This window comes from Rutilus rutilus (assembly GCF_951802725.1).
Source record: "Rutilus rutilus genome assembly, chromosome: 25".
Taxonomy (NCBI): domain Eukaryota; kingdom Metazoa; phylum Chordata; class Actinopteri; order Cypriniformes; family Leuciscidae; genus Rutilus; species Rutilus rutilus.
In genome coordinates, this window is record NC_140229.1 from 1,761,807 (window position 1) to 1,782,864 (window position 21,058).

At 38.5% G+C, this 21,058-nt stretch overlaps 1 protein-coding gene across 1 annotated transcript in view; it reads right to left on the reverse strand.

The window, feature by feature from the left end:
- pdlim5b (PDZ and LIM domain 5b) overlaps positions 1–21,058 on the reverse strand; it is an 83,251-nt gene that overhangs the window by 61,832 nt on the left and 361 nt on the right. Inside the window, exon 2 of the mRNA XM_084400072.1 lies at positions 14,822–14,976. Coding sequence (XP_084256198.1) covers positions 14,822–14,920 — 99 coding nt within the window. The 5' untranslated portion in view covers positions 14,921–14,976. The remainder of the gene's footprint in view (positions 1–14,821; positions 14,977–21,058) is intronic.

Consider the following 21,058-nt stretch of genomic DNA (forward strand, 5'->3'; position numbering starts at 1 on the left):
TTCGGACACTCTTAACACACCTCACACCAAGGGGAAATCTGATAAGATAATCTGTTGAACCATCAAGATAATCGGGACATAGCTAGGATTGTCGGAAGGGGGGAAATCGGCCCAAAATCAGCCCGATTATCTTTTGGTGTGTACCCAGCATTATAGTTGGAATAGTATAATACAGTTACATTTTGTGACAACATAAACAATCAAGCAGTTGAGATTTGGAAAATCCAAAGTAAAATAAAGCAAAATTAAAATAAAGCAAAATAAAGGCAAAATTAAAATCAATAAAAATAAAAATAAAATAAAATAAATAAAAAGCATATTATATAAAATAAAATAATAAAATATGCAATATAAAAATAATAATAAAAAAAAAACATTTGAAACTGTACTTTACTTAACCCTGTACTTTACAGTTAAATAAACTGAAACTCTTTGTTCACTCCATCCACAAAACTGTTATTTTGCACTATTATTGGAAAATCAATAACTTTTGTCACACTTTGAAACACTATTGTATGAAGCGCTATAGAAATAAATGTGACGATTTAATAAAAAATCTGAGAGTAAGGAAATATGCTGTACTCTTTGTAAAAAAAAAAAAATAATTGTCACATCTATTTAAAATAAAAATCAAGCAGGTCAGATTTGCTAAATCGTTCTTCTCAACAGTCAGAAATACTTTGAGTATCATCCAGCCCACAACACCAAAGCATGATTTAGAGTCAAGTTTTCCTGTAAATGTCCTTTTTACATCAGATCAAAGCGTTAGCTCACTTCCAAATCATTAGAAAGCTCAGAATCAGTACCTTGAGCAACAAAAGCTGGATTGCTGCTCGACTCTTTCATCTTGGCTGAATATCTGAGTGACTCAGGAGGTCAGAACAGTTGAACTTTCCCTTTGAAAGCAGAAGATGAAACTGAAAGATGTTGCTTTACCTCAGTCTCCCAAGAGTGAGTGTGTGTGTGTGTGTGTGTGAGTGTGTGTGAGTGAGAGAGATTTTCACTGCAAAGAGCACAACAAGTGAGCCGTAAAAATCCCACTCTTTTTCTCCATAGAGAGTCTAAAAGTTAAGACCGGCTCACCTTGAGCTCTGAGGTTATTAAGAGATCATATCTACTTATGTTTTTTTAAAGGACATTGATTTCCTGATTTGTGCAATTATACAGTTTAGTGTCATTATACAAAAATGTGTGACAGCAGAATGAAGCAACTGAACCCTAACCCTTGGTTTGAGAGCAAGAAAGTCAATGCTTCATATAGCTGCATTCATCCAGCAAGTGCTAAACCATGCTATTGTTAGCAAGTTAGCATTTATTGAACTAGTTTGTTATAACCAGCTAAGTTTATAAAAACAAAAAAATTTCACATTGCGGTAACATGAAAATTTTAAGTTAAATGTATGGATTATTGTACTCATACATTATACTTGTTCTTAACTTGAAATGTTTGAATACAAAATAAAAATGTCTGCTTACTTAAACTTTAAAATGACTTAACTTAAATATTTTGAGGCAACTGATTGACGTAAATGTATTGAGTTTTGCCAACTTATTCGGGTTTACAGTGCATGTGTATGGAGTCAGATTAACACTGGCCAACAGCCTTGAAAATCACCGTCTACATCATTTAAACATTGTTTTAATAAAATACAGGGGCAATTTAGAGTCAGCCAAAGAGCTCTAAATCGAATGAGTTCATCATTGGAAATGTCAAAGCAATTAAACAATGTTCTGTTATGAATCTTGCTTGTGTGCATTAAATGCATTTCAAATGAAGATACTTAAAGAGTGGTCAATTTTAACTCAAACAGCCATCCATTACTAGATATTAAACCAGACCACGTAAACCCTGTACAATTATATCTCTCATATAATAAGGACTTTGTACATAATGAATGCATTTCTTCTATAAGTAAGTGTTTGTTCTGGTGCTCCAAACATTCAGCTGTGAGCGCCAGAGAACTGAAAATAGTCCATGTGGTTTCGGTGAATGTCGGTTTAATAATTGAGCCATATGTTCTTGCTCCCAAAAATGACAAGTTAGAAAGTGCCACAAAACATCTACGCGCTCTCGAGTCAAAGCCGCAGTGCTTTTGTAGACTTTTATACGCCGAAAGCCGCAGTAACCTTTCTCTGGAAGTATTCTGAGTCTTGACCACCATCCGCCAACTCCACAGAGCTGACAACACGCCCGGACAGACCACTAAACCCTGGAGCGAGACACAACTGGAGCACGACATGCAAGGTTCATATTCAGTGGGAAACATATGAAGCAGAGGATGGCAAATGGGATGATGATTTATGCAGTCAAGACCTCCATTAAAGTGGACCAAATCAAGTCTTCTGAAGTCATACAATAGCTTTGTGTGAGGAACAGACTGAAATCTCCCAGTTATCATTCACACAGGCAGATAAGTAGACCTGGTGCCAAGTTTAAACATGTGACCCTGGACCACATCACCAGTCATGAGTCGGACGGGTATATCTGTGGCAATAGCCAACAATACATTGTATGGGTCAAAATTATCAATTTTTCTTTTATGCCAAAAATCATGAGGATATTAAGTAAAGATCATGTTCCATGAAGATATTTTGTCAATTTCCTACTGTAAATATATAAAACATGTGTTTTTGTGAGTGAATGCTGCACAATCGCGGACATAAATGCACAACTTTAAAGGAGATTTTCTCAATGTTTTGATTTTTCTGCACCCTCAGATTCCAGATTTACAATAGTTGTATCTCGACCAAATATTGTCCTATCCTAACAAACCACACATCAATGGAAAGCTTATTTATTCAGCTTTCAGATGATGTATAAATCTCAAATTTCAGTAAATTGACCCCATGTGACTGGTTTTGTGGTCCAGGGTCACATATGTGAAGAACAACTTCGATCACAGTAGCTGTGATTACATGGACCCTAATAATAATAATTGTAATCGGATCAGTAGCACAATCGGAATAAAAAAAGTAACATGTAAGTAACCACGTCAACCAGAATGAATTGGCCAGATCTGATTGAAATTTAATTCATGGTTTATTCCTTTTGTAATCCGATCGAGAGGACATGAAAACACTCGATCTGACTGAGAACCGAAACCGGAGAGTACTGTGCATGTGCACTGCAGTAGAAATAGCGTAACGACGCATTCCTGTTGAATAAAGTGTCATAAATCAGTGTCCTGTCATTCTGAAACTCTCCTTTCACTCATCGTCTGTGAAGCGGAGCAGGACAGTCCTCGTTTCAGACCCTCATCCACAGAACACACGGGTTTGGGCACGGGAAGGGGCGCTTTACTGCTGGATAAATACAAGCGGCACGGCTCAACGGTTCATGTGCTCGTCGCTGCATATTGCCTAAACACTACATTCGGATTCATTAATCGGAATGAATTCATTCAGACTGAAGCAAAAAGTGTCCATGTAAACTTAGCTACTGTATCGAACAACATGCAATGACAGACTTTTAATTTTGAGGTTAAACTACTCAATTAACGTGCATCCTTAACCCTATGAAGCCTACTGTATTATAGCTGATATGCACATTTCTAAGGCATCTTAATGAAACCCTTTGCTGATAAACGTGTCGCGCACGATCTCCTACACTGCTGTCATCTGATCGATAGTTTAGACTTTTTAGCAAGTAAAAGTCCTTTAGTATAATTGTACAAACGTCCTCCTTCAGCTCGAGCTTCACGTGTCTTTCTGCTGTCAAATCTGCACAGATTTTTATCAAGTAAACATAATAACTTTAACGTTTTAATGTTTATTAACATTAATGTTAATAATATGGTCAAGATGAACACTTACTGGACAACTTCAATTTACTTGATTATCCAGACATCAGTTAGAGAAATCATGAGTATCAAATATGATCATCAGGCTTTTGAGGAAGGTTTATTTGTTCATCTCTCAATCATCATTGCATTGCATTATATGTTTTAAACCTAAAGAGCATAAAACATAAAACTAAGCATTTAAATATCAACTTACTGAGACATATTATTGGATTTTATCATTCATATTCTCACTATATCAGATTATATGAGCCATAAAAGCCTGATACTGATATGATGCAAACTTTTCAGATTTTGACAAAAGGTTAAATAAATTTCAGACTATTATTTTATATGTCTGGCTTTACACAGGGTCAAACGTCTAATCGAGCTATCGGACCCGTCACATAAAGTATAAGGCCTGTTGGTCGGGACTGTGCCAGACCAAAACCACTACTTTCAAACCAAAACCCTTCATGGAATCCTTGAGCTATTCATCAAAGACATTATCCAAGGAAATCTGAGGCTGATGATGCCCAATGGAAAGCATTCATCTTCCTGTTCTCTTAAACGCCTCCTGCTTATGTAAGGCTAGATTGTTGTTCTGAATGAAATCTCGTCCTGCTCTTACCTCACACTCGAAACCACACACACACACACACACACACACACACACACACACACACAAACACAAGACGTGTGCGAAACCCATACGGTATGTTCACATGCTACAAAAGCATTCCAGGCCTTCCTGTGTGCGATGAGTACGGCCGTAAGCGAGGTTAAAGGAGCGCCATCAGGGAATAATTGTGCTCAACACAGGCAGACAGCTAAAATTAGAGCATATTTGTTCAGCGTGAGTATCAAATGTCAAGTTGACAGAAAGCAGACAGCTTTGTGAGGTTAAACACTGATGGGAGGAGGACTAGTGACGGGCGAACGGCGAGGGAAGCTTCAGGAAAAGAAACTGCAGAGGGTACACACTAAAGAATGCAGGATTGTTTTAACCCAAATTTGGGTCAAATATGGACAAACTCGGCTGTTGGGTTAAATAAAAATTAACCCAACGGTTGGGTTTGTCCAAATTTGACCCAAATTTGGGTTATAACAACCATGCATTTTTTAGAGTGTATCGGTTTCCGTCTGGTGCTGTAGCTAAAGACACACTACTGAATAGTGAAAGGCCAGGTTTGTTTTGCTATCTGTTACCAAAAGGAGCGTGAGGCGGTTTGGAAAGACAGGAACAGACTTTAAAAAACACCTACCGTTTCCTTCCTCTGATTATCGCATACTCTGGACCAATGCCTTGTTGTCTACTGACTATATAGGCTGCTGTCTACTAAATCAGCATTTTAAATGGAACAGAACCAAAAAAAAAAAGTGGCTTAATAGCAGAGCATTTATAATTAGATTTAAGGCGAGACACTACAGGCATAAACAGTGTTTTTTCATGCATTGGTCAATTTGGGGCGTTTTATAAAGAGTTTTTTCAGGAAAGAAAACATTCAAAATACACTGCAAACTAAATATTTTAGAGCTCTTTATCTATTTGCGTCTTTAGATTTCAATTACAGTGTATATTTTTAAAGGCCGTTTTCTCGAAATGAGTTTTTCTTCCTACGTTGAGCCAGAAATCTCCACATCAGTCACACTTACTTACATTCACCAAACTTTACAGTATTATTCTTACCTATATTCTGAAGGTTTTTACAGAGGGGTTTGGTCAAATATACATTGTCCTGATTTTATACAACAAAGTATTTTCTGATTTGTGGGCTGAGAAATAGAGATATCCAAAAAAATGAAAGATTTTGAACCTGATTTCATCCAATGTTCAGATTTTTGTTGTAGAAATGCATGCAAATGAGTGCATATTTAATTAGATAACGTCTCATTTGCATATTTAAACTTGTAATACATTTTTTTTGTGCAATTATTAATGTAATCAACTAGTGAATTATGGTGAAATCCATTAGTCATTTTTTTTACCCTATTCACCTGGGGTGTCTTGCCTTTATTCATCTGAATGGAATAATGGAGCTTGTGCAACGCAATGCATTCTGGGATTGTCCCTCTGTTAATGATGTCAGTCTCTGTCTAGTTAGGCAGTTCAATAGGTTTCGGATCAGAGATTTTCTTTGCATGATATTTCATTGACATCAACTGATGCAAATCTAGATAAAGCAGTTCATCTCATGAATAGGACGTAGCATGCGATTCAACATGCTTAAACGATAATGAAAAATGGTGTTGTTTTTATTGGTGTATTTCACAGTGCTAGTATCTGATTAAACTTGTCTGTTCCAACAGACGGGTTGTATATTGATTCAGTGTGATGCAAAGCATGCGCCAACACTCACGCCAGTTAATCATTCACATTGAGATATGCACGAGATGACGAAAGCAACGATACAAAGGCATTGCATAATGATGCATCAGACACAATCGCTTTGGTAACGTCTTTCTGGGACCAGCCACAGAGATGAGGTGAAGAGCAGGAAACCATTTCTACAAGCAGCCACAACTACAACTGCGTTACACTTACAGATGACACAATTTGTCATGCAGTTCAAAAAAGAAAAAAGAAATCACTTAATTGCTTATGTTGGGCAGTCTTGTTTACAAAATCAATCATGATCATGTGTGGAACCATTTAAACAAATTCACTAATTATGTGCAATTATCCAAAACGAAAAGCCTGCAAGTGATTTAAAGCTTTATTCCATGTTTGGTGTTAAACACCTTTTAAAGAGCCCATATTGTGCCCTCTTACAAAGTCTTGATGTTGTTTTCAGGCTCTACTAGAACATGTTTTCCTGCCTGAATGTTGATTATTTCCCCCATATTCTCCATTGTTGCGGCTCCTCTCTTCCCAGTCTGTCAGTAACACTCTGGAGTGTGTTTTCCGTACAACGGCGTAACTCGCTGCTTTACCACAGTAGTATGATGCATCATTGAAGAAATCAACTTGTTAGTCACGACTGTCTCACAAAACCGTATTGTCGTAAATTGGTCGTTCAAATACGTTGGTTAAGGACCTCACGCAGGTGGTGGAGTAATAACTACTTTTAATGAACCTGTTTAAAATCAAAATTAATGCTTGATGTTTTGCTATAAATTACGGACATGGCATCCGAAGAGCAATTCTCATTTTTAAACTAAACGACAAGAATGACATTAGTATGTATTCTAAAATAAAGATATAGATTGTACTGAATGTCAGCTTCCTTATTTTGCTCAAGATAAGGATTTATTGAGTCCACGTCATGCAAACAAGAAACGGCTTCTAACCACAGGTCGAGAGCTGTCGCTCCAAACACAACTTTGCGATGCGGTTTGCGAATGTTCGTTAGAAGTATGGTTTCGGGAAACACCGATTCGTTGAACTATCCTGATAACGACGGAACTTGCGACCATAGATGGCTAACGATGCTTTTGGGAAACACATCCCTGTTTAGTCTCTATGAAGCCCCTCCTTCTGAAAAGCACACTGTGCTCTGATTGGTCGGCTGGAGCAGTGTGTTGTGATTGGTCGAGCGCTTCGAGTGTGTTTGGGAAATGTCCCGCCCCTTACCATAACTGCCAGTTTAACACGCTACTAACTAACTCAACCAGGCCCCGCCCCTTTATTCTGTGTATTAATTATTGGAATATTGTGACGTGTTCGTTCCCGGAAGAAACTCAAGACTACAATGGAGGCGTTTCAGGGAGTTCAGAAACACTGACACTGATATAGAGAAGAACTTTGTAGAGAAACAAATATTGCATGCATAGAAACACAAAAATTGTTTCTACACTATTGAATGGAAAGTTTGAATTACTCGCATTAAAAGACTCTTTGTATGTACAGTCGGATAATTGAGGCTTTTCCCACTCCTGAACTGAAACAGCAGTAAAACAAAAGCAACAATTCTTGTCATTGCTCACATTATTTATCTTATTTTAACAGGCTTGGTTAAAATCAGTCCAAATAAACCATTCCATTCCCCACATCGAGCCGGATCCCTCCCACATCTGAAGGTCAGACGCCTCCCGAAGGTCACGGACAAGCAAATATTATGAGGAAACAAGAGCATCAGTGGATCATGGGAGCAACGATGCGAAGCGACGCTCACAGCATTGAGTAAATGGTTTACGCAGACATTCTTCTCGGGCTCTTAAAATAGAGTGTTAGTGTTTTGTCTAAGAATGAGAACGTATAAAATTTCATGTTGATAAATTGGGTCTCGGATGCATTTAGAAAAAACTCCTAAGGCCCATCTGTTATTCAAACCAGACTCCAGCGCGTTCCCTAGTTCTCCTTATTAACGGAAACAATTACATAGAACAAAGGCTCTGAAAGATTCTGAACAACTGTTTTGCCTTGAGGTTTAGTTGATCTACACTCTCACCACACGATTAAATCAAACTTAGACCTATCACACACACACACACACACACACATCTCATTTCAGACAACCCTCTCCAGATCCAAGGTTCATCGTCTCCAAGGACATAATCAGAAACTCAAATAAACAAATGACAAAAAAAAAAAACATCCATAAAACATCAGATGCGACTTCGGCACTTTCTGCCTTGGGCGCGAAACATACTTTATGCAAATAAATGAATGCAAACACTTCTAGCTATGCAAGTGCAATAGAAAAAAAGAATTTCTAAAGTCCTCACATTCTTTTTTTATACATCAAATGTAAATTTATGTCCCTGTTACACAATTTTCTAAATAATTCAAATATCTTGTGTAACTCGACACCGCCGCCTCATTTAGTATACGCGGTTAATATGCAAATGAGCCCCGCCTCCACTCACTCGCTCAGCTCAGAGATCCACTGGTTGACGATCACACGTTGATCTGATTGGTTACAAGGTAGTTTGTGACGTCAGAAACACCAGCGATTTCAAAGCGTGTTTTTGAGACTGTCTTTGGTTCACTGCAGTTTTAAGGAGAAAATACTCAGCAATGGTGTCGACTTATGAACTTACACATGGTTTGTCTTAAAGCATATTAAAAACACCACATATAGACACATAAACAACATTAAAAACTTGATTTCACATTCAAGCTATTTTAAACCATAGCGATTCCCGTAATACGACGTACTGCTGATATCACTAAATTTCGTAAGTTGCACATTAGGGGCAAGTAGAGACTGCGTTTGGCCGGAAGCTAGAATTTTACTTTGTAACGTGTTAAATATTAATATTTTTCTTACACAAGCTCATCGTTTTGCTTCAGAAGGCCTTTCTTAACCCACAGGAGCCGTGTGGAGTTCGTTTATGATGGATAGATGCACGTTTTTGAGCTTCAATCTGTTGGCAATTCACTGCCATTATAAAGCTTGGAAGAGCCAGGATTTTTTTTTTTATATAACTCCGACTGTATTCGTCTGAAAGAAGAATGTCATCAATATCTAGGATGGCTTGAGGGCGAGTAAATCATGGGCTAATTTTCATTTTAAAGTGAACTACTCCTTTAAGTGATAAAATTATTGACTACAGGGGAACTTTAAACATGTTAATAGCTTCGTTCCTTCGAGTGCTGTGGTTTGTTACCGCCACAGTAATGCAAGAATGCATGACATGTAGAACGGAACTGATTGCTTGCAATGTTTTGAACAAACATCCGTGTGTGTGTGTGTGTGTGTGTGTGTGTGTGTGTGTGTTTGCACAGAGTACGGTTCTGACCTTCCTCATCTCTCAAAGAGTCTGGGACTCGCAGACAAAGACGGCTCTGTGGTGTAACGTCTGGCTCATGACCAAGGCAATATCAACACTTCACCGTTGCTCCAGAAGCAACACTGACAGCTGCCGTCTCAACCTCCACCAAGCGATGAGATTAGCAGCAGGTTCCCCATGCCAAAGGATCGGTCTTAATGCACAGAGGCATGCTGGGAAACCAAGGCAGCGCGAAGCACTGATGCAAAGTGACTTATCTGACTGACTCCGGCCGGCGGCGTTGAGTTTGTTGACGCTACACGCTTTATAGCCGGACAAATCAAGAGAACATCCATTAACCACTTCTGAAAATCTGCGAGGTTTGACTTTCACAACGAGACTCACTGTCAGACTTTTCATTCTTTAGGAAGTCTAACACATGAGAGTCATGTTACTCGAGCTGACAGTGACTAAGTTCTACTGTTTTCTGGCCCGACGCCTCCAGCTTTTATGTTCCTGATGGGTAATAAATCAAACACTGAATCTCTTTCTCTAGTGTAAGTCACACTACTCTATCCCTCAGTGTACAGTAAGGCAGATGGATTATATTTAAAGGATTTGCACATTTGTTCAATTTCAAAAAGCAATCAAAAAAGAAATAAATTAAACAAAATGAATAAATAAAATGCCTATATAAACTTGTTTTAGTTAACGATAACCCTGAAACAAAACAAACAAACAATTAAAACAAACATAAAATGAAATAAATAAATAAATAAATAAATAGACTAAACAACTAAATTGTTATAACTTTTTTTTTTGTAAATTGAATTACATCATATTAAACCAAGTATTACGATCCACCAGTTATACTGAAGAAACCAATTTAAGGCATTCATTTGTATATTTTTGGATCTGTAAAATGCAGATGGCATCGGCAGTTTTTTTGCACATTGTATCGTTGTAAAATACTTCAAATAAATAATAATAATAATAATAATAATAATAATAATAATAAAGAGTTAATGCCCAATGCAAAATATGTCCGATATCATTCAGCATTCACCAGTCACTGTGTCAGAACTGCAAAAAGGTTACCCAATACTCTTAAGTAAGAGCACATGGGCTTATACGATTTGTGGCGAAAGCATTTATGGCATTCGTACGAAACTCAAGCAGCAGATTTGGCTCGGAGTCGCTCTCGTAAAGTGGTTTAGTGCGACTGCGGCGTGAGCTTCAGGCCTCGACACATCCAGGGTGCGGCTCCGACTCAATCCACGACTCAGTCCAGCGCTGAGGAATGAGAATGTGAGAGGAAAATCTTTCTGTATGAATCAAAAGAAACCTGAGGTAATTTCCCCCCGAAGCTGAAGAGTTTCATGCAACCGGACCAAATAAGGGATAATATGGATCTGGTTCCAGAGTTTTCCACTGCTGGTGTCAGTCCCTCCATCTCCCCCGCTCTCAGATGCCCGAGAGTATAAATAACTTCCTCTGACAGGAAGAGCCATTATCTCCCAGAGAAGCCTTGCTGTAAGAGTCACGGTCCTGCTCGCACGGTCCCACACTGAGGCACAAGACCACTTCAGTAGGTTGAATTAGAAGATCAACACACACACCTAAACCAGCCTCTGAAAACAGCACCCCTTCTGAAAACACCCAGAGGCCCTATTAACACTTACATCTATCCGTCGTGCTTATCACAGCCGGTCGAAGTGCGGCGTTAGCAAAATTACTGATGAGAAGTTTACATTTACATTTACATTTATTCATTTAGCTGACGCTTTTATCCAAAGCGACTTACAATTGCTATATATATGTCAGAGGTCGCACGCCTCTGGAGCAACTAGGGGTTAAGTGTCTTGCTCAGGGACACATTGGTGTCTCACAGTGGATTCGAACCCGGGTCTCTCACACCAAAGGCATGTGTCTTATCCATTGCGCCACCACCACCCCTATAAGTTTATTGTAGGGATGTCTCGAGCCGATCTCAAAGTATTTTTAACTGATAGGTCTGATGATAATCAGGTGCGTGTGGTCTACTAACAGCACAAGTGGAATATGGGTTAAGACTGGCAGACTGTAAAAAAATATGGACGTAGTGTTCGTGACGTCACGCGTAGTGTTTCTGAAGAGCATTTTTGAAGCCCAAAGTGGGCGGAGCCAGCCGTCGCCATCTTGGAAGCGCGTCACTCCCGGATAAACGACAATGTGCAGAGGCGGATTAGCTGAGGTGACGTGACGCTAACACAGCAGACAAACGGCTAGTAGTGACATCACTGCTAATCTACCTGTCACTCAAGTGGCCACGCCCTTAATTCTGCAGATTTTTAAGGAGTTATAAAAAAAATTCACCCACTTTTCATGAAGGGCAAAATTAGCTATATAGACCAAAAACACTTTTTGCACTAGACTGTAAACACATTTTTCTGCTGTAAAGTCGGGCATTTTAACATGGGGGTTTATGGGATTCTCTTTTGGAGCCTGTCACTGGTGGCCAGTCGATGAATTGCAGTTTAAGTCTCTTCCGTGTTGGTTTTAAGAGAGAGACTGGAAGGTTGCCGCTTGGTTAAGACATGTTTTTTGGGGCACAAATACCAGTAAATCGACTAACGCAAGCCTTTGTAAATCACGTTGCATGATTGATTTAAAAACTCTCCACTCATAAATACTGCGCCTGAAAGGGAAACTCACATGCAATGAGGTCAGCCGCAAAAATAACCCTGTCCTCGCCTTTTCAGCGCTCACTTTTCATAGTAAATCCTGACGGCAGTTTTTAAAGCCAAAAGGGTTAGTAAATGTGGCACAAAAATTCTTGTTTTTGTAACGTTTATATAATTATATACTGAAAACAGTCGTGCTGCTTCATATCTTTGTGGATTCTTTGATGAACAGAAAGTTCAAAAGAACATTACAAATGTTTTTTAACTTAATGCAATCTTATTGACCTCAAACTTTTGAAAGGTGGTGTATATAAAATATTTCATTTAAGTAAAAAAAAATAAAAAAAAATGGATATGACAAAATCCGTGTAAAGATAGTTAAATAAACATTGGGGTTCAAACAACAGAGACATTTTTCCAAAATATCTTGCGAGTAAATGATGACAGATTGATCATTTTTGACCTTAGCTCGCCGTTCAGATCTCAATCCACCACAGGACTTACTCTTTTTCTCTTCGATCATTATGTAATGACGTGTGCATGGCATGCGAGGCCACTCTTTCCACTCGATGCCCAGTGGACAGCCAAGCCGCAATCCCATAAAAGGCCTGCCTTTGTGGTGAAGCAACAGATAACAAGAGACATATCCATCCTGATATCTACAACAACCCACAGTCCGCTCCTGTCACTATCCATTACACACGATTAAGCCTTGGATGTGCAGAGCAACAGGTCAAAGAAGATCAGTACCAAATCACCCATGAGCAAACAACAGAGATACTTATCACCAGTGTTGGGGGTAACTCATCACAAGTAACTTGAGTCACGTAATCAGATTACTTTTTCATGTAACTAATAAAGTATTGCATTACTTTTTCAATTTACAACAAAATATCCAAGTTACTTTTTCACATTTATTGACTGACAGCTCTCCTGTCCTCATGTTGAGAGAAATAAAGTGAGGAGGTGTGTGTGTGTGTGTGTGTGTGTGTGTGTGTGTGTGTGTGTGTGTGTGTGTGTGTGTGTGTGTGTGTGTGTGTGTGTGTGTGTACGTGTGTGTGTACATGATGGTTATTTTAGTTCTAGACTAAATGAACATCCATACTTGAAGAACTTGAATGAAACATTCAGTATTCCTCAAAACAAAAACAAAAAACAGTAAAATGCAATCTCAGAATTTAACGCAAAACTTTTATAATTAACTACATTAAATGACACAAATATACTTTATGTATTTAATCTCACTTTATTAACCAGTGTCTTTGCTGCTGACCTTCAATGATCTAATTCAACCATACTAATAAGCAAAAATTACTTTAGATTAGAATTAGAAATAAGAGTATTGAACTTCTTTCTCTTGTACCCTATTATTCTTTAATCCAGAATCTTTAATCCAGTTTCTACTGTACAGGCGTAAATATGCATTTCCTTCAAATTGAGGCTTATCCATTTCACTTTTGGTGTGAAAAGGCCTTAACATTTGCCAAAATTAAAACTTTTTTTGTTGTTATTAAAAAACAAGCAAGCAAGCAAGCCCAGCCCAAGTGATAAAAGTAACACAAAAGTAATGTACCTAAGTCAAGTCAAGTCACCTTTATTTATATAGCGCTTTTTACAATGCAGATTGTATCAAAGCAGCTTCACAGTTATAACAAAAATACAACAAAGTTTGTTTGTAGAAGAAAATTGCATCATTGTCCACCTTAAGTACGGCAGATCAATAATATTGTTGAATATTAAATGTCTAAGCAAGCCAAAGCCAAGGCAACAGTGGCGAGGAACCAAAACACCATCAGGTAACACAATATTGTAATGCATTACTTTTAAAAGTAACTTTCCCCAACATTGGTTACTACATCCATACGGCACTAAGCATTCACCGGCGTACGGCTTGAGAACGGCCGTGCCAGCATCTCCTCACTTAATGCATGCCAGCGAGTGCCGACTGCCAAATCTGAGCTCAGATTTATGGACGCAGTGCTTCCAGACAGATATTCCTGAGGTTTAAAGTCTCTGTTTGATTGTTAAGAGTACAGCTGGCGCACTAGAGCTCCTGTGCTACAGATTCATATGATACATAACGTCCCTGTGAGCCCAATGTTGCATGTGGACGCCAGGTGAGAGACCTGCGTTCGGGGCCGTTCAGGGACACGAAGATCAATGGGAAACGAGCTGAATAAATGAGCCAGATGGCCCGTGTTTAAGCAGAACTGATGGGTGAGGTTTTCTTGGCAAATAATATATCCGGCAAACCAAACACATTAACTTTGTGTCTTACTTGGACTTTATATGTATTTCCTGTGGCCGCAAACAGATGCCTGTTTTTCCTGGTGGAAATCCTTCTTGTAATATAACCTCTAATGTGCTATATTTAAAAAGAAATATCCTTCAATGATATTTTAACAATTAAGTCAACATGCAAATCATTTTAAGTCCAAAAATTGACAAGTTTCAAGTGAAATGGTATATGTAGTAAAAATAAAAATCGTAGACTTGATTTTTTTTGCCATTGGTAATTAATGGGAAGAGAAAGGAGAAATGTTTGCACTGCGAACACCGGTAAAGAGAGAGAAACAGTGACGAGTCGACGCCAACATCTCTCCAAGTAAGCATGAGCCACATAACGGGGTCAATGGCAGAACAAGAACAATATGTCTCTCATGCACCTATTATTGACATTTAAAGGGCAAATTAAAGTTGGCATGACCTAAAGGTGACACTCACTTTGGAGATGGTGAGAGGCATGCTGAAGTCCTTGCCACCCTGAAGTCTGAAGCCCCAGGGGGAAGGTCCGATCAAGGACACGCTGTAGCTGTTGCTCATGGTGGACGGGTCACTGTCGCTGGGAGGCCGAGTAAAGCCAAAGTCCAATACACAGCCTGAAAAACAAGAGCAAAGACTTAGTGTTGTTGTTACAGCAGGAGATAAAACATGATCTACTGATGCCTTTGACACCTAAACGCATCCTTCAGCAACTTAAAGTCCCGCTGTGGTGAAAACCAAGCTTTTAATGTTGTTTATACGTCTATGTGGTGTTTTTAATGGTGTTCATGTGTAAATTCATAAGTCGACACCATTGCTGAGTATTTCCTCCTTAAAACTGCAGTGAACCAAAGACAGTCTCAAAAACACGCTTTGAAATCGCTGGTGTTTCTGACGTCACAAACTACCTTGTAACCAATCAGATCAACGTGTGATCGTCAACCAGTGGATCTCTGAGCTGAGTGAGTGAGTGGAGGCGGGGCTCATTTGCATATTCATAGAACCGCGAATACTAAATGAGGCGAGGGTGTCGAGTTACATTCAAGATAGGCATAACGATTTTTTTTCAAGGAAAAAACATTTAAATGTCATTTTGGTGATCAAAGAGTTTTAAGGGATAAAATGATTGACTACAGGGCGACTTTAAGACAAACTCCTCACCTTGGAAGCATCAAAGGAAGTTATTATCCAGTTGGACGTGTCTTATGTGATATATATATAAACAAAAAGCCAATATTTGGCTAAAATAGACAAATAAAAAAAGAATGGCACAGATAATTTGTGCAATTATTTGAACTGGAAAATGTTCCAGGTTTCGGTTACACTATTTTAAGGTGTCATTGTTAAAGTGTAACTATATATTTAAGTACTGAGTAATAATAATTAACTACATGTACTTACTATAGGGTTAGGGTAGGATTAGGATTTGGTTGAGGGTTAATTGCATGTAATTATGCATAATTTATGGTAAGTACATGTAACATGTGTAACAAGGACACTGTAAAATAAAAAGTGTTACCCAGGTTTCTAAATAAATCCACGGACAAGATGGTTCATAGTCCAAACTTATCTCAGAAGTACAGATAAAACAAAAGAGCAATCCCTATTTATATAAACATGACAGGAGGGGGACAATCTTGTTGTGCACAGGCAAGTATTTTAAGAGCTTACGGGTGAGCGCCACAGTTGTTGTTGAGGAAAAACCCTAGTAAAATCCAGCACAAGCCAAATAGAAACATTCCAGAAGAACGGATTAGACTCTGGGGGTCTCGCTCAGGAATGTCCCACGGACACAACGGGGACGCTTTTAGAAGTTAAAAGCAATGTTATCCACCTGCTCTCCTGCCTTTTAAAACCTCTCGGTACATCAGTAATTGAGAGCAACCGCATTACGGAAAATATTCCAATTTCATTTCAACATTCCACATCCTCTAAACAGATTCATATCGGTCGAATGCTCTGTTTATTTATATCAAGCTGTGTGGATTTTCCATGTCCTGTTATAAACTGGACATATGGGAGGATGAGGATCAATGAAAGTCAGTGTGGATGACAACAAATTAGGGATGCACCAACTTGAAAATTTTGGCCAATACCGATAACCGATAATTCTTTATATTTGAAAGCCGATAACCGATATATTAGCCGATAAATCTAAATCCAAATTTTTTTATCATTTTTGAGAGCCTCACCATTAAAAGCCATGTCCCAAACACACAATTATGATGTTCTCTTATGTAGCCGATATGACAGACTTGAACTGTATTTTCCCTTTTTGAAGCGATTGCAATCATATCTCAAGCAATTCAAAACCATCATGTCGAACAGTTGCGCATCTGAAGAGTCTCAGCTGAAGGAAATAATCCATTATTTATCGGCTTCAATATATCGGGGAAATTTTCTTATCGGATTAACATATATCATATATACGATATATAACGTGCATCCCTACAACAAAGCCATGATGATGCTAAACAGGTGAAGTAGCTCAACATGCACCATATGATGCCAACATTAGCACTCCCAACCATCTGTTTAATGACTGAATAACAGAGTTGCATGGAAATGAGAACCTCAATAGTTGCTCAAAGATGAGTGTGCATCACTTTATCTATGTGACTATTGTATGAGTCAGTGAAGCTGATGCAACGCTCCTCTGAAAGCACTAAGGGTGCGGTTATAAAGAACAACATGTATTGAGAACATCCTGAATAGAGAGAATGAATCGATTTTCCATGCCTGAAGCCACTAGGGCTGTGTGTGTGTGTTTGTCACACAGGCTTTATAATGGGTACATTTACTCATCTTCTCTAATCTAGATCAACAATAGCGTTATGATTCAGACAGTTAGAAACGCATGATAACTTTAGCCCATGCCTATTAACGTTGAGAGCGTATGCAAATATGCTGACCAACTTTAACCAGATATAAAGTTTACAAATCATACACTTCCAGCCAAACAGACGAAACTCAGATAGATGGTCACTCGGCTTGTCCACAGGGTGTGTATATAATTTTTTGTCCAATAAAATGCTCTTTAGAGTGAAGAACATCCATCTCTTTAATTAATGGACTTGCTATTCTGCGACATAAACTGAAATTTGTGTGTAAAATCTGCATACAAACGTTTTCACAAACAAATTGTGATTTGGCAATTACATATGTACTAAAATGTATTTAAAATTTGCAAAAAAACAGCACACGTACACTGGACTTAAATTTAATATTAAATATAAAAAATAATCGTAATTATATGTGAACATATACAACGAAAGAGTAAGAAAAGCTACGTTAAGCCATTAAATGGAGATGTTTGGGCGTGTTTTATGAGTTTCTCATCTAGAATCCTCCAAAATCATTAACTTCGCATGAGGTTAAGAACACATTTCTTGTTAGAAGTTCTCCTGTGCAAACAAGTACGAAATAATCCACTCATTTATTGGTGAATGAGACACATTGCTTTTAAAAATCCTTCTGATATGTCCCACTCTCTTTTCAAGGGGAAATGCGCCAATCAAACCATTTCAGTTGGATATCAAGTCCATAATAATATTAGCATTTGGTTACTTTTGAGCTAAAAATATGGCCAGTCAAATACAAAACAACTAAGGTTTGTTTGTTTGTTCTTTAACGCCATGTCAGCTTCTGTGGCCATTTTCATGACCAGAAAAATCTATGGTAAAACATTGGGTGCTGAATATTTTTTTTGGCTAAAAACTTCAAAACTATATTTGGGGTAACTTTGTCAAAAACTTCAAGGTAACTGAATAAAAATGGTTTCTCAACTTAAAGGGATACTCCACTTTTTTTGGAAATAGGCTCATTTTACAACTCCCCCAGAGTTAAACAGTTGTGTTTTACCGTTTTCGAATCCATTCAGCCGATCTCCGGGTCTGGCGGTACCACTTTTAGCATAGCTTAGCATAGATCATTGAATCGGACAAGACCATTAGCATCTCTCTCTCCAAAAAAAATAAAAAAAAAAAAATTCAGGAAACTTTGCTGCCGTACCATGGGTCCAGCAGGCGGAATGATATGATGCAGTGCCTGAAAATAGTCCCCAGCTCGGTAGACTATAGGGTCGACTATTTTCAGGCGCTGCGTCATATCATTACGCCTGCTGCACTCATGGTACGGCAGCAAAGTTTCTTGATTATTACGCAGGAATGATAGTGTAGTTCCTAGCCATATCAGCCTAGAAAATCGCAACTTTTCATTTTCCGTCGGTCTTAGTACACGATGTAACTACAGAAGAGTCAAGTTTTAAATAGGAAAAATATCGAAACTCTTTGGTCATTTTTTTGAGAGAGATGCTAATGGTCCTGTCCGATTCAATGATCTATGCTAAGCTATGCTAAAAGTGGTACCGCCAGACCCGGAGATCGGCTGAATGGATTCGAAAACGGTAAAACTCAACTGTTTAACTCTGGGGGAGTTGTAAAATGAGCCTATTTCCAAAAAAAGTGGAGTATCCCTTTAAGGTTAAGACAACACATATGTCCCTGAATGCCTCTGAAACGGAGAGCTTAATATGTCCGTCACCATATGAACTAAAACAGTGTGAACACCAACACGGCTTTCCGCTGATCTGTCAGTCACGGTTGCTTTTCTTATAGTGCGAACGGCGCCAAGCGACGTGATGCCAAAGCCTCTGCCTCCAGCCAGCCAATAAAAACATTGCAAAACATTTTATTTAGTGAAATGAAGTAACCGTAACTGTAAATTCCTGACTCCCAACACTCTTAAAAATAAAGGTTCCAAAAAGTGATGCCACAGAAGAACCACTAGGTTCCCCAAAATAACCTTTTTAAGTGAAGAGTTCCCTTAAAAGTAAAAATCTAAACGGGGTCCGTGGATGACGTTAAAGGTTCTTCACAGATGCCAATAAAGAACATTTATTTTTAAGGGTGAATATTAGATCAAAGCCAAACATAATTTTGGGCCAAAAACAGCAGAACTTTCTAGTTTATGGAAAGTTCCATTTAACTGAGGAATTACCTAATTCTACATCCATCCAAGCACTAAAATAACACGCAAAAGACAGCCGTTAAATCACTGCATGTGTAGACAGGGTTGAGCTACCGATTCATAGGTGGTAATTTAGGAATTTATTACAGCAACACATAAAGAAACAGGCTCTAGCATGGCTGGACTTTCACTGCAACAGTTGACGGTTTAATGTTTAGCCACTGAACCTAGAAACAAATGACCAAACATTGTCCATTTGTGACCCTGGATCTCAAAACCAGTCATGAGTCGCACGGGTATATTTGTGGCAATAGCCAACAATACATGGGTCAAAATTATAGATTTTTCTTTTATGCCAAAAATCATGAGGATATTAAGTAAAGATCATGTTCCATGAAGATATTATGTAAATTTCCTACCATAAATATCTAAAACATGTATTTGTGTGAGTGAATGCAGCACAATCGCCAACATAAATGCACAACTTTAAAGGAGATTTTCTCAATGTTTCGATTTTTTTGCACCCACATATTCCAGATTTTCAATAGTTGTATCTCGACCCAATATTGTCCTTATCCTAACACACCATACATCAGTGGAAAGCTTATTTATTCAGCATTCAGATTATGTATGAATCTCAATATCAGAAAATTGACCCATGTGACTGGTTTTGTGGTCCAGGGTCACATTTGGTTAATCACCTGCAAAAGCATTCGAAGCTTCCCTGTAAAACACAGGTGTGCTTTTGTGACGCTGGCCAACTAATGATTATCCTTTATGGCGAGTTTCATTGGTTCTCTTATGTAACAGGAATGCACCTGGACAAAAACGTCCTAGTGTTTTACTAGACTACAACCAACTTATTATTAAAGAATACCAATGCTGAAGTTCCTGAGCCTACAGACCGGAGACATGGAGCCGCACCCGGCCCGGGTTCAGTTCAGGCGTGCTGGATCACGTCTCAATCCTCACTATTGCATTATGGGCCACTTTGGGGGGGCGGGTTGCATTGGCAGTGTATTTCTATTGCACCTACATTCTGGGAAATATCCTATTTCTGATCGAGCACTTCCCCAAACGTCCCTAAAGCAGATGTAATCATATTTATCTCACTTCTGGGGACAATTTCGTACCAAAATATAGCATGTGGAAGCACACAACTCACTTTTAACACTAACTGCTTAAGGTCACTGAACGGTTAGTCCCCTGAAAGCACCAAAATACATAACATTACAGTTAATAAGTGCATTTAAACTAGCTAACATCATTATTATCCACTTAAAAATGTAATTCTCATGCCTCAAATGCCTGTTATTCCGCATGCAACCTCAGTTTAGAGCAGAACTACATCATAATGACCTCAAACTCCCATCATGAGGACTTTAACTGCTAAAGTGAAGCACAAACACACAAGTTCACACTCTTTTCACGTTACGTTTTAACTTTTCCCTGTTTTGTTTCTGATTTAAAACAGCTACTCTCTAGTAGGCTACAACATGACAGAAGAATGACGCCTCATGCAATGACAGATATTGTAATCAAATCTCTGCACAATGTAACTTATTAAGTACATCCAGTGCTGATATAACGGTAAATCTACTTATTTAGCGCTATATTGACACACCTTTATGAGAACAAAACCACTTCCTCGGTGAGTCAATCACAAACCCGCTTTACTTTTCATTCTTCATTTTAAAGTTAACGGTCAACCACGGATAAACATTACCTGAA